This window comes from Pelophylax lessonae, assembly GCF_965119305.1.
Source record: "Pelophylax lessonae genome assembly, chromosome: 3".
Taxonomy (NCBI): domain Eukaryota; kingdom Metazoa; phylum Chordata; class Amphibia; order Anura; family Ranidae; genus Pelophylax; species Pelophylax lessonae.
The window spans coordinates 363,220,664-363,236,652 of NC_138770.1; the positions used below are offsets into that span (position 1 = coordinate 363,220,664).

General features: G+C 36.7%; 1 protein-coding gene across 4 annotated transcripts in view; it reads right to left on the reverse strand.

Annotated features, from left to right (window-relative positions):
• The window catches only part of TBX18 (T-box transcription factor 18), a 60,670-nt gene extending 46,279 nt beyond the window's left edge, over positions 1-14,391 (reverse strand). For 2 of the 4 annotated variants that reach the window (XM_082249675.1, XM_082249673.1), the window contains exons 1-3: positions 13,886-14,391; positions 9,183-9,372; positions 6,296-6,397 (exon numbers count right to left, since the gene is read on the reverse strand). In XM_082249675.1, coding sequence (XP_082105801.1) covers positions 6,296-6,397; positions 9,183-9,372; positions 13,886-14,105 — 512 coding nt within the window. In that variant the 5' untranslated portion in view covers positions 14,106-14,391. Of the gene's footprint in view, positions 1-6,295; positions 6,398-9,182; positions 9,376-13,885 lie in introns of all 4 variants that reach the window. The other 2 variants (XM_082249674.1, XM_082249672.1) reach the window with 1 other exon arrangement.
• Positions 14,392-15,989: the final 1,598 nt, after the last annotated feature.

The window sequence follows — 15,989 nt, forward strand, 5'->3', positions numbered from 1 at the left end:
ATTTATTTGGCTACACCATTGTATTCTAGAGTATTTTTTTATTTATAATATGACAGAGCTGAAAACTGGCAAAACGCCTGGTATTAAAGAGAGTGAAACATGCTGGCACTGAGGTGGTTAAAGAGACCCCCTGTAAGAAATATTTATAGTAAAGTCACCCTGTAAAATAAAACCTTTATACTTACCTTTCCAGTGGGTGAAACCTTCACAGAATTTCAGTCGCCCCCGTTGGTTCCTCTTGATGGCCCTGGAATCATTACTGTTTTATAATTTTTCCCAGAAAATCAGCTGACAGATGCATAGTCAGCAAAGCTTCAAACTGATTCTAACGCATTTCTTCATATTTTCTCCTAAGAAGTATTGTCAGTTTTGTCCCGTTCAGGAACAGGGAATTTAGTTTGGGAAATTTTCATTAAAGCACATTGGAGTCAACTAATTTTGAAATAATTAAGCCACTCATCCCTAGGTCAGAAATTATTGGGATTATGCTTGGTCTAGGAGCTACATATCAATATATATAGTGGCTAAATTTACAATTAATATTTTATTTGAATAGTACATAGACACTCAACAACTTAATATAACTGTGATATTGTATGTATAAGTGAACTAAGGCAACATATAGGGATAAGCAAATCAAGCAAAGTTTGATTTGCAAGAGGTTTGGCGATCCCAGTAAAAAATCTGCTAAATCAGATCATAGCAGCAATCCCCACTGAAGTCTAAAGAGCAGCATGTTGTTGTTTTTTCTGGCCTTTCTCAAGGCCAACTTGCAAGCATTTTGCTAAAAAAGGATATGGGTACTACCAAGGAGGAAAGTTACTAATGCAATGAAAATACACAAATCAACTAAACAACATTCTTTTAATTGCTTTAAAGCACTCTAAGGCTTAATGGCTCATTAATTCAAATTGGTAAAACAAAGGGTATTATTATTTACTTGACTTTCTGTTTTGGTAGGCTCCAGTACTGTTCTCTTCTCTTTAAAGCTTTAGAATATGGACAGTCCCTCAGGGGGTGATTTACTAAAAGTAGAGAGTGCAAAATCTGGTGCAGTTGCGCATTGTAATTCAAATAATCTTTGAGGAAAAAAAAAACCTGGAAGCTAATTGGTTTCTATGCAGAGCTGCACCAAATTTTGCACTCAACAGTTTTAGTAAATCAACCCCTAGGTGTCAGCACGAGCAATGTAGAGCTATGAGCATGGCATTGTATGTAGGGGGGGTCAGCTTGCAACGGAGGCCTAGAGCAACTTAGAGAGGTGGCTGGAGGGAATCAAGTGTATTGAGGGAGTCTGCTGGAGTGAGGAGAAGGTAAGTAACACAGTCTCTTCCATAACCCTGTAGCTGTAACAAACCTTTAACCCTTGCAGTGTAGGGGGGTCCCACTAAAAGCGTGTTTGTTTTGCTCTTCCCATAAATTGATTTTAAACCTGAACTTGATGTTGTAGATTAGAAGGCTGTACGCCTTTAAAAGTGGCATTTTTTTTTTTTTAGAAACAGTAGCGAGGGATATGTAATTTAGGCACAGTAGTACTACCACTGCTTAATGACAGATTCTCGCCAGCCAGTATTTATCAACAAACCTTTTTTTAGTCAACAAATCCATCACTTAACAGTTGTAGCACTACCATCTCCACATGAAAGATCTCTGCCGGCTTGTTTGAAAAACAAACACGCCATGGATCTTGGGTGACCACATTTGGTCAATGACATCACCTGAGATCGCTTCCTGTCTTTACATTCGAGAATCACTAGCATTTGCAACAGGAATTATAGATGGGTCATCATGTTGGCTGAATGATCTAACTGATTTTGGATTTACATCATTAGATATGATGTTAGACATCATGTTTTTTTTTCTAGTAAAGGACTTTTTCATGGTGTGGATGCTGTTACTACTTACATTTTTTGTGAAAGAGTAGCAGAGCTTACTATGCACTCCTTACTCATTCCTTACTTTACCTAGGGAGATAAGTGAATATCTGGAGACTCTCTTATTCTAAAAGAGGCTTCCAGATTCCAATAAGATTCCATTAAGTAATGTGGGCATGAGGCTCCTGCCCACATCAACATGGAAACAAGGGAGAGGGCTTTGTCATCACCCCCCCCCCATCTCCTTCCTCAGGCTGGTATGGTTCCTATGGTTCAGGAGAAAACATGGGGCACATGCTCACTGCCCCCCCCCCTTTCCTGGTCACCTAAACTTCATGCCTGGATAAGAATTTTTGAATTTCCAGGGGGACCCCATGCATGTTTCTTAAAGGGACATTTTACCTTATTATAAACAATGTGGACTGTCTCTATGAGAAAAAATAATGGTGTGGAATCCCCCTAAACATTTTAGAAATACTGTTATCTATTTATGTAGCTTGGGTTTTCAGGAAAGAGAGGGCAGTGAGTATAAACCCCCCATCTTTGAACCATACTAGACCACATGCCCCCAACATTTGAAAGAAATCTTGCAAGGGAGTGGTAAATCTTCCTCCGCTGCAAGGTACCTTGTTCCCATCTGATTGGGACAAGGGTCTTTATTCCCACACCCTGTCCCCCAAAATGTATGTGGGGGTCTGTGGGGGGACCCATTGGAGTTTTGAAGCTTCCTTTAGAATAAGGGAGCACACAGATATCTATCTTCCTTCCTAGTTTAATGAGGGAGCACCCAGATATCCATCTTCCTTCCTATTTGAATGAGTAAGGGATAGGTGGTATTCCTTGTTACTTATTCACAAATAAAATGTAAATAGCAAATAAAAACACACATATCCTAAAGAAGTGTTAGAAAAAAAAGCAATGCCCCCTGATGTAAATTCAAGAAATAAATGGTAAAGGAGGTATCATTTCCCAAGTGACTGGGAATGGCTGTGGTTCCTAGGCCCAGACTGTACATAGTTCCTCAACTTCCATTCAGCATAGTATAATCCCACACAAAGGTTCTGGCACTGGACTGTAAATATCATGAGTGAGGGGTTTAGTGTCAACTTGCATATGTGTAGAAATGGAGGCCCTGTGTAGACCTAGAACTTAGGATCAAAGGTTCTTTCCAGGTACAAAGAATCTGATCTGAATATAGACTCCTACCTACACTTTACCAGTATTGTTACTTTGCATATATTTTATAAATTGACAGAATTACTTTCAAAAGTAGGAGTAAACCCACATGATCCTAAATTAGGTATTTTAATTAACTGCTCGAACTCTCCCATATGTACATATATATATTTTCTAAATCTAATTTACACTAAAGCAGTGTTTCTCAACTCCGGTCCTCAGGGCACACCAACAGGCCAGGTTTGCAAGAAAACTGAAATACATCACAGGAGATATCATTTGCTGCTCAGTGATTGCAGTATTCTAGTCTGCATCTCCCCATGGTAATACTTAAAATCTGGCCTGTTAGTGTGCCCCGAGGACCGGAGTTGAGAAACACTGCACTAAAGCACTTTCTAGTGATGCAAAAATTGTAGCACATTTCAGATTCCTTAGTACAAAGAACAATGTGGGGTTGATTTACTAAAACTGGTGCACTCAGAATCTGGTGCAGCTGGCATGATAGCCAATCAGCTTTTAACTTCCGTTTGTTTAATTAGGCTTTGACAGTAAAACCTGGAAGTTTATTGGTTTCTATGCAGAGCTGCACCAGATTTTGCACCCTCCAGGTTTGGTAAATAGCCTCTAAGGTGCTAAGTGGTTATTGACTAAAGGTTCACTAATCTGAAACAGCCATTGGGCTAAACACTTTTTCAACTTCCCCCAGAGAGAATCTAAATTAAATAGAAGAAATCATACTTAGACATGCGCTAATTCACTTAAAAAATAATGGGGTTGCTTTACTAAGGTAGTGGAGAGCATAATCACTTACAAAGTGATAGCTGGTAGAAAAAAGGTGATTCTATGTTGACTTTGATTATTGTGCAAGGACATTTAACATGTAAGTGTTTTTACTTAATCCAAACATGTGCAAGCAAAAATCCTGTTTTTATTTTTATTCTTGCACACAATTGGGTATTTATTTTGAACAGAGATGTATCTTATTTACTATGATTTTAAATATTCACTTCATAGTGAACATTCCCTTTGCACAGTCTCTACTCCTTTAGTAAATCAACCCTAATATGTTTTTAATAAGTCTATCAACATCTGAACTAATGCCAGAATGTGCTACAAATTACACTTTGGACACAGCCATACTTATTAATTGCAGCAGCAGCCATGCACAGCACGGTGTATAGCCAAATGCAGTTTCTTTTTAGGTATTTGCAATGGAGAGACAGATTTAAACTAAAATTCCTGATTTTTCCACAACTGTTTAATCAGTATGGATAGCATGAATTTAATAGGTAAACACTATTTATCAGCATTAGTGGAGTCTGCTGTTCTAAACTGAGACCTTCCTATTTGACAGATTCACCTGCATTCAGTTGTGTCAATTGGTAGACCTTTAGTATCACAATGCATTACAGAAAGAACTCTTTTTATAAAGCATAAATATTTTTCAAAAATCATATATTTTGTAAACCTAGATACATAATAATGATGGCAGTTTACTGTAACCAGGTACCAATGTTAAATAGGGTAACAAAAATAATCTTCTCAAGAAAATTCAAATGGTAAAATAAATCTTGGCATTCATCATTCATAAAATGTGAATGCCATGGATAACATAAAAGCAGGTAGTTAAATTTTTAAATGACTACGTAGGTTAAAGAGCATTGTACTAACAGAAATTATGATGTAAAATCCACCCATAAAATACGTGTGTCTGTTAAAGTAGAAACAAATAACAGTTAATAAATATATGTATGGAAAACTGTACTATACTCCCTAATATTCCCAGTGGAGCGCATAATATGTTTTGCAGATATGTATAAACGCATATGTATAAAACACTGAACTGCACTCCCGGTGACAAGAGACTAGTTCTGATACAAATGCGACACTGTTATTCCATCACAAATACAAATGTTATGCTGCTGTATTTCATGTTTGTAATTTATGTCCATGCCACTTAGGAATATGCTATTCCATGTACACCATATAACAGTTTACCACTGAAAAACAGCAATTACTCTAAGCACTCACATACTTTGCAAGCAATTACATTGTCCTGATTCTGAATGATATATACAGAAACCATTCTATAGCTATATTTGTACAAATCCAACCATAACTGCACTGCCAAAGAGTACATTTCAAATGGACAAGTTAGACAAGTTAAATCAAGGGGATGATTCAGAAAAGCATTTTTGTAGCAGCCAACCTGCATTCCTTTTAAACACCTAATCAGGATAAGAGGAAATAAATTAAAATCACAATATAATAATCAAATAAATCAATTGATGACACTTCCCTCAACCTGATAGGATACCTAAAAGTTGGATGGTCCTAAGATTATTTAGTATATCAGCCACTATGTGCAGCAGCTGTAAAAGTTATTCAGAAATAAACCCAGACAAGCAGACAAATAGATGTTTTTCTTTTTTATTATTCTTTTTTAATTAGGATCTCACATTAGAGCTGCTTTATGAAGGGATTGACGCTCACCCAGTAAACTTCTAGGGAATTTACATAGAAATAAATTATAAAATTTGTGGTGAAGTTGCCACATGGAAAGACAATATATGTCACACCATCATCAAAATCCCAACTTGTATAAAGCAAATATGCAGCTGCAAAATATTAAAATTAATATATAGGCAGATCTGCAACCTCAAACATTAAAATTAAATTGATATAAACACAAATCAATGACCTTAAAGATTAAAAGCAAAATGATTTTAAACATCAGTTGGCAACCGCAGACATGAAAAGTAAGACTGGATATAAACACACATCATCAAACATATATAGATATATAGATATGTATAGATATATACAGATAAAGGAACAGCTGCTGACTGACACAATTTGAACTTCCACTTTAGGCTTTCATGCTGTATTGCAAAAAAAAAGTTACAAATAGAGCGTGGTCATTTAAGCAGTACAATCAATATTCCTGACACAACTCTAAGCATGGGGATTAGACGGGCCATAAATAATTATAATTCACATACGTATAATTAAATCATATAAATCTGTACGCTGAATTAGATCCTTAGAGACCAAAATAATAATGTTTCACATCACTACTAAACAGCAGATGTTGCATATACACATATAGGCATTCTCATGCAGCAATCATCATATGTAACACACACATCCCTACATCCCTAAATACCCTCAGCAAGCTTCTTCCAAAGCAGATTCAGTTCAAAGTTTACAGCACATGTACACATGCATATTAGTTGCATATTTACCGATATCTTTTATTGTCCACAGGCACTATATCCATGGCTATATAGTATTGTTGATGTGGATCTAGCCCAGAGATCTTCACTCTCATAGCTGGAAACATCCGCCTGTAATAGAGATTTACAGAAATGGTATTTAAATGTTATACAGCTCTATCTTAAAAGCATGCAAAACATCTGTCTTTATGTTAATGCACAGGTTATGAAATAACTTAAAATACTCTGCTATGTGATTTTTGTTTCCAAAATCAACTCTTAAAATCTCTTTCCAGACTAAAAGTGATTCCTAGGGGGGAAATGAACTCAATCTGTCTAGGCTGCCATTAAACAACCATTCAGATTGAGGGAGTATTATTTGGTATGGTTATGTATGAAGACATTTAATGAAAAAGTGTAAAGAATAAAAATAATGCTTAAGGCCTAATGATTAATTCATCAAAACAAGAGAAAAATGAGCACCAAATTAAAGTTCATGCCTAAAACATACAATCCCTGATTTATTTTTCACACATGCACAGGTGAAATCTGATTGGTTGTCATAGACAACCAATTTGACAACCAATAGATTTTCCTCCCTGTTTGTTTGATTAGCCTCTTAGAAATCAATCAAATGCCACCTCTTATGAGTGAGTGAAATCAATATATTGAAGCAAAATTTCCGATTGGTTGTGTTGGCCTTTTGGCACATTGCCCCTTTCCTGATGATGTAGTCCCAGTAACAAGCTGGCTAATATATTCTAAACCCTCCATATCCAGATTGCTGAGGATGCAGCAAACATCAGCCCTCCAGACATGTGTAATCTCCAGTGGATTCTGAGAAGATTTATGAAGACTCTGTGTCCAGTTAGAGCCCCCGGTGTATGGCAGACCCTCTACAGAGGTACTAACAGCCAAGAAAATGTCTTCATATTTTCTTAGTCTGTGCACCTGTAAAACACACAGCCTTTGGCTGAAAATTCACTGGACAAATGCTGCATTGTGCCGATTGGAACAGCATTTAGATCACTGCTATAGAGGCACTGAAATGTAGCCTGTAACACATGGATTTAATCAAATATGTTTTTGCAATCTTTAATAAGCTGAGTTCCTTGTATAATATCCAGGTTTCCTTGTACATCTGTCTTTGAACCATGTCTTTTCTGAAGAAGACGGAATTCATGGATCTCGCTCTAATGAGCACTACACAGACTCAGCTCCATGTTAAGGGCTGATAAAATAGACTTGCCATCTGTAGTCACTTCATCATGCTGTAAGTTTCAATTTAGGTGTTGGGACCCTATACTGATATCTTTCAAATATGTAAATCTAGATGTCCGATCTCCTTGGGGAGTGAGGCAAAACGCTTATAGTAAACATCTGTAAGATCAGCATTTGTTTGATGATCAGAGTGAGAGTGGTGACATCAGTGCTAGGAAGGAAATCTACGTGGATGTGTTCCTTAGCAGAATCATTGAGTCAGAGACTCAAGTCAATCTGTCCTAAGCAGTTCCTAAATCAGAAGTAAGCTCATATCTTGACCTAAGCCAACATTTGTTTGACACACTGTTAGCACTGTTATCACACAACCCAGACTAGCCTTCATATACTTGTAAACCTGGGAATGAACCTGTAGGCTAGGGAGCATAGTATGTCAAACAAAACCAAAGAAAATTCCCAGCTCAACTTACCGACCAGTCTGCAACCAACCAAATTATCCTGTCTAACAGAATGTATTAAAAACAGGAGTTTCCTTTGCACACATTTGCAAATACATGCGTAAGCTGCAGAGCCATTTCACGACACCCTTGTATTATCTGCAGTCCTAACTCTAAGGGTCCTTTCACACGGGCGTTCAGTTTTTCTCCTCCGATCAGTGACTTTTTTTTTTTTTTTTGCGGACACGGATGACACATTGGAGTGTCCGTTCCGTATGTCCGTTTATCATCCCATCTGTTTGCGGATGATAAACGGACATAATGTATGTCTATGTAAATACAGATGTCAGCGGATGACACCACTGACATCCGTTTTTGTGTCCGTTACGTATTTTAAACGGAAGAAAAAATAGGGTTCTCTTCCGTTCAAAAAAACGGAACTGAACGGAACGGACGCAAAACGGATGTCAGCGGATGGTCATCCGCTGACATCCGTATTTACATAGAAATACATTATGTCCGTTTTTCATCCGCAAACGGATGGGATAAAAAACGGACATACGGAACGCCCGTGTGAAAGAGGCCTAAATTTTGAGACCCTACATAGTAGAAACACATGCATTATATTAGATAGGCATGGGGCAGGTGAGCCTGGAGGGACGTTTGTTCTAGGGAACACAGTATAATTAGTAGAGGGAAAAGTGGTTGCCTAAAGCAACCAATACATTGTAAAAAAATGAGAGATGCAGTCTAAATAGTTACTATGTGCAAATCACACCTTTTGGGTTCATATATCAGCTTCAGGGTTCCCCTTTTATCCTTGGTCTTATTTATTTTCTACTACTGGCAGACATGCTGGCCTCATGGCCTCAGCTCCAGGTGAATATCCCTTAACTGTGTGAGAAATCCAGGTTTTGGGGCAGGCTGAAGTCTAGGTAATGGCAGAGGTGATTAACAGTACATGGTGTTTATCCAACAAATACATCATGATGGAAATATTCTAAGTGAAATAGCTGGCCTCTAGCACGAAGCAGGGAGCCAAGACATGTCTAGGAGGATGTCACTGGCCCCCTGGCAATCACCTTACATCCAGCATGATGATGGATAGCCTTAGGCTAGGCTGCTCTCTGGCTCATGTACATTTACACCAAGCTACTTCACAGCATTCCTTACATCGCCTTCAACATTTCCACTGAGGATTGGAAACCTGGAAAGTGACCTCCATCGCCTGAGCTCTGGAGATTGAAGAGATCTCTCACCTCCCGGCCTTGGTGATGATCATCTCTGTTCCGATCTCATGGAAGCGTTTCCATAACTCTGCTCCCTGCAGATCAACACGAATCACCGAGGAAGAGGAACCCACCGGGGCCGGCACCACGGGGGACGTCAGGGGGGGACTGCAAGAGCCAGCTGCTGCCTTCACTCCACCATATGAGTCCTCACTGGGAGCTGCTGGGAGTACACAAGGGTCGGGAGTCAGGGACATCCTACACCGTCTAGGATCTACTATAACTACACCGAGCAGAACTATACATCTATTTCTATACAGCTATATAGTTATACATTAGAACCGCTACACTATATTACAATATGACGTCAAAAACATGCTTCTGAGAAATAAATATAAAACTCCATGGGAGCAACAGCAATATGCAAAAAAAAAAAAAAAAAAAACTAAACTAAAATAAAATAAAGAAATAAATTGGAAAAAATGTATATATATATATATATATATATATATATATATATATATATATGAACACAGGGGGTGTACCGCACCTGGACCCAATGGACCACCTCAATCACCCATGTCTTGCAACCAGGCTGTCCTATGCAGATATGATATTTATCAAAAGAAGATCCATAGAGCACTCCACAATATTTTAGTACCAAAATAAATAAATATACTAAAGTATTTCAGGGACAGTTTTGAAACACTTCTGCACATTTGTTTCATTTTTGTGATAAAATATCGTGGAGTGCTGCAACCCTTAAAACCTCTTTTGAGATATAGATATATATAATATAGTTTGATGAAGAGCAGGGATGCTTGAAGCTGTACAGTCGATACATTGTATACCTTGTATAAAGTTTCGACGTGGAAGTAGATATTTTTCTAATTGGAGATTGTGACCTGTTTTTTTTTTATATTTTGTTTGGTGGATGATTGGTAGCCCACCTTAATACAAAATGAGAGGAGGAGTGACCCTCTCTCTATATATATATATATATACACATACATATATATATATATATATATATATATATATATATATATATATATATATATATATATATACATATATATATATATATATATATATATATATATATATATATATATATATATATATACATATATATATATATATATATATATATATATATATATATATATATATATATATATATATATATATATCCAACCAAAGGAGGTTTACACCATAAATTAGTTAAACTGCTCTTTTACGTGTGTATATATATATATATATACTGTATATATATATATATATATATATATATAAAACTAAAACTATAAAACTATATAACTATGTATAACAATATATATATAACTATAACAATATATATATAACTATATATAAATATATGTGTGTATATATATGTATATATATATATATATATATATATATATATATATATATATATATATATATGTATATACATACATATTGTGAGAGACAGATGTATCAGTTTTCACACACACACAAACATTTACATACGTACACACAGAAATATTGTATTTGATGCTGTAAAGAAAGATACATAAGCATGATATTTATTTATACACATGTATACTATTTTTCTAAATATATTTGATCCTTTCTAGATGTTTTTTTTCTTCCTAGCATTCTATAGAGAGGTTTTGCTCAGAGGTGTAGGCAGATACGAGATCCATCAGCTATCGGTACACATCGTTCTGTACCAATCACATCACACAACAGACATTTTGTAACTTTGTCCTGATAATCCTTGCAGGATGCCAAATAAATAAGGAGAATATGATCACAACAATATAAATCTAACAATCCTCACTTTAAAAACGTCGGAAAATGTATCCATGTTCACTGACAATTACAACATAATAAATATTTATATTTTTATCTCGGGGGAAATGCTAATTTAAATCCTAAAAGTTGCAGAACATTATGGGCCTGTGATTCGGTGTATGTATTGGTTTAAATGTAACCCAAGTGAGGACTTTTCTAACCTAGTGCATATATTTAGTGGTTTAATTATGCTGGAGAAAATATGCTAGAATTAGGAAAAAAATACTTTATTAATGACGCCTTGTAGGTAAAACTCATCAGCAAAGTTGACGTTAGGGCAATGATATATATATACACAGAGATAGAGCTATTAATAAACATATTTACATACATATAGATACAGACATCAGGATTTATTTATTAAGGTTTCTACCCAAAATTCACATATTTTCTAAGGGAATTCTATGTTCTGAAAAGTGTGTGAATCTTGGGTAAAAACCTTGATAAATAAACCCTTATGTCTGTATTTATTAGTGTATAAATATATTTTCTTACATTTAGTAATTGAATTCTGCATTGTGAAAAATGTGTGAGAAATATGAATATATATATATATATATATATATATATATATATATATATGTACATATATATCTATATAAATCTTTGTATTTCGATATATATATATATATATATATATATATATATATATATATATATATATATATATATATATATATATATATATCGAAATACAAAGATTTTTTTATAGATAGATAGATAGATAGATAGATAGATAGATAGATAGATAGATAGATATTACTTTTTTTCCAAAGTGAGGGGAACGAAGTACAGTTTTCTGGTTAGTGAGGAGAAAGTAGTCATTTTGCCCTAGCCAGTGTGTTTCCTGTAGCAGTGTGCTAATGAAGTATTACATACAATGGAGTATATCTGTTAGAGAAGGAAGGTACATTTACTATAGGTAATTGGGGGGGGGGGGGGTACAGTCATTATAAGTAGGCTATAGAGAAAGCGGTAAATTTAATGGAATACATGGATTATACAGAAATGAGGTACATATTTTATAGGCAAGGGGTGCATCTTGTTAAAGGCAAGGGGGTTCATCTATTTTAGAGAAGGGGAGTACATTTATTGGAGCACATGGATCATAGAGAAAGGGGTTAATCTATTATAAAGAAGAGGTTCGTCTATTATGGAGAAAGGGTTTATCTAGTATAAAGAAGGGGGGTCATCTAATATCGAGAAGGGGTACATCATGGGGTATAAAGAAGAGAATACATTTATTACAGAGCAGGAGATACAGCTATTATAGGAAAAGGTGGTAAAGCTATTATAGAGAAGGCAACTCTTCTATTAGAGAAAAGGGGTACATCTATTATAGAGAATGGTAGCACGGATATCATAGAAAAGGGGGTTGATCTATTACAGGGAAGGGGTACATCTATTAAAGAGACAGATGGTGCGGGTATTAGAGAGCAGGGGTGAATTTATTATAGAGAAGGGGTACATCTATTATAGAGAAAGGTGGTGCAGCTATTATAGAGAAGGGGTGAATCTCTTATAGACTAGTATAGAAAAGGGATACATCTGTTATACAGAAAGGTGGTGCGCAGTTTTTGAGAAGGGTGAACCCATTATAGAAAGTGGGTGAATCTATCAGACAGAAGTAGGGTACACTTATGGGGGGGGGGGGCATGTACTATAGAAAGGGGGGTAAATCTATCATAGGGAAGTAGTGTACATCTATGAGGGGAAACATCTACTATAGAAAGGGGGTAAAGTTAACAGAGATAAGTAGGGTACATCAATGGGGGTATATCTATTATGGAAAGGGGGGGGTAGATCTATCCTAAAGAAGTAGGGTACATCTATTAGGGGGGTTCATCTACTATAGAAAGGGGGTGGATCTATCAGAGAGAAGTAGGGTACATCTATTAGGGGGGTTTATCTACTATAGAAAGGGGTAGATGTATCAGAGAGAAGTAGGGTACATCTGTGGGAGTACATCTAGAAATATAGAAAGTACATATAGAAAGGTGGGGTATATCTATCAGAGAGAAGTAGGGTACATCTATTAGGGGGGTACATCTACTATAGAAAGGTGGGGTAGATCTATCAGAGAGAAGTAGGGTACATCTATTAGGGGGGTACATCTACTATAGAAAGGTGGGGTAGATCTATCAGAGAGAAGTAGGATACATCTATGGGGGTATATCTACTCTAGAAAGGTGGGGTAGATCTATCAGAGAGAAGTAGGGTACATCTATAAGGGGGTTACATCTATTATAGAAAGGGGGTAGATCTATCAGAGAGAAGTAGGGTACATCTATGGGAGTATATCTACTATAGAAAGGTGGGGTAGATCTATCAGAGAGAAGTAGGGTACATCTATAAGGGGGTTACATCTACTATAGAAAGGGGGTAGATCTATCAAAGAGAAGTAGGGTACATCGATAAGGGGGGTACATCTACTATAGAAAGGTGGGGTAGATCTATCAGAGAGAAGTAGGGTACATCTATAAGAGGGTTACATCTATTATAGAAAGGGGGTAGATCTATCAGAGAGAAGTAGGGTACATCTATGGGAGTATATCTACTATAGAAAGGTGGGGTAGATCTATCAGAGAGAAGTAGGGTACATCTATAAGGGGGTTACATCTACTATAGAAAGGGGGTAGATCTATCAAAGAGAAGTAGGGTACATCGATAAGGGGGGTACATCTACTATAGAAAGGTGGGGTAGATCTATCAGAGAGAAGTAGGGTACATATATGGGGGTACATCTACTCTAGAAGGGGGGGTAGATCTATCAGAGAGAAGTAGGGTACATCTATGGGGGTACATCTACTCTAGAAGGGGGGTAGATCTATCAGAGAGTAGTAGGGCACATGTATGTTGGGGGTACATGTATTAGAAAGTGATGGTGCACTCACAGGCTCCCAGTATCCCGCACACAGAGTGTTCCAGGTCGGTGACCGCGGATTGTTGGCCGGAGAGAAGTTCAGATCCCTCTGCAGAGCTCCGGTCGCCATGGCCATCCTCCAGCTTCCTCTTCTTCTTCCTCTTCTCCTTCTCAGCCCCGATGAGAGCCTCTACGGAGAAGGCGTGTGCCTTGAGGCTCATGGTACAAGGTGACCTCCTCTTGTCTGCCATGTATGTCCGGAACAGATTTCAGTCTCTAAGCCGGCATTAGGTGTAATCCAGTCCTGTAGAAGTCCCGGGAATGTTCAGTCCCTCCACAGTGGGATGTGAAGGCTTCCTCTCCCTTGTCTCCCTCCTCCTCCTCCTCCTCCTCTATACTCCAAGCTGTGACTCGTCCGGCGGGCCAGGACACACTGACAAGGCTTGCAGAACGCCGGACACAAATTATTGCTGGTAATTGAAATTTGTAGCCTGGGACTGTCAGCACTTGGATAGGAGAGGGCCGGGAAGAACTTGCTTCATTAGTGACAATAAAGCTACAGGACAGGGAGGAGCCGTTACATGTGTCAATCACATGTACATCGGACCAATCACAGTGCCATCATTAGAGCAGAGCCGGACCTACTTCCAAATTAGGTCTGAGGAAGGTCTGAGCTTGTCATGTCCCCAAGTCTGGAACCCTGCTCTGCTCATTCATCCCACCTAATACTCAACTCACAGCCCATCTATTCCAATCAGACTTCATTAGTCCAGGCAAAAACCTTCTCTGATACTAACCATGGGGAGAATTCGCCCATCAAGCATGTGGGGGTCTGCAAAGAAAGTTTGGACAATCCATTAAACACTGATTTACTAAAGGAGTAAAAAAAATCTGCATGCATCAAATTGTGTGAATGATCATTATAATTATCCAATCATGAGTAGATCAAATAGGGAAATAATTAAATTGAATATTCACACTCTGCACACATCAAAGTGTGTGAATGAACACTATAATTATCCAATCATGAGTAGATCACATAGGGAAGGAATGAAAATGAGTATTCACACAATTTATTGGCTGAACATGTTTAGCTATTTTATTAATTTTAATAATTCAGCATCCATACTACACTACTACAATCAACCAACCCTATTCATTGCAGCTATAGTATAGCCTAGACAGAAAGAGAGAGAGAGTTTAAGTGTAACTCTAGATAGATAGATAGATAGATAGATAGATAGATAGATAGATAGATAGATAGATAGATAGATAGATAGATAGATAGATAGATAGATAGATAGATAGATAGATAGATAGATAGATAGATAGATAGATAGATAGATAGATAGATAGAGTTTAATATGTGTAACCCTTAAGTAATTTAGCATCAATGGCTCCTAGATCTTTGTAACACACACACTATATATTATACATATATATATTATAATTCTTTTGGTATTTCAGCAAGCATCAATTGCTGCACTGCAGCTATAGCATGTATTAAATATATATATATATATATATATATATATATATATATATATATATACATATATACATTTATTTATTTATTTATATTAGTACGGTGTATAACTTCATTATAGTCATAATAGTCATTGCAACTAATGTAAATTTATATAGTATCCAACATTTTTTTTTTAGTAATTCAGCATCAATGGCTCTAGTGGTTGTTGCAACTATAACATATAGTTTATAACTCCTTTAGTAATTTAGCATCAGTGGCTTTAGTCATTGCAACGATACTATAACTCGTGTAAATAAAGCTATTTTAGTAATTTAGCATTGATAACTATAGTATATAATAATGCATAACTCCTAATACTTCAGCATCAATGGTTCTCTAGTCATTGCAACCATAGGGGTTGGTTTACTAAAGCTGAAGAGTGCAAAATGAGGTGCAGCTCTACAGAGAAACCAATCAGCTTCCAGGTATTTTTGTTTAATTTAACAAGATGAAGTTAGAAGCTGATTGGCTACCATGCGCAGCTGCACCAGATAGTGCACTCTCCAGTTGTAATAAAACAACACCATAGTGTATACTTTCTTTAGTAACTCAGCATCAATGGTTTTTGTCATTACAACTCTAATACTGTCATTACAACTCTCTCTCT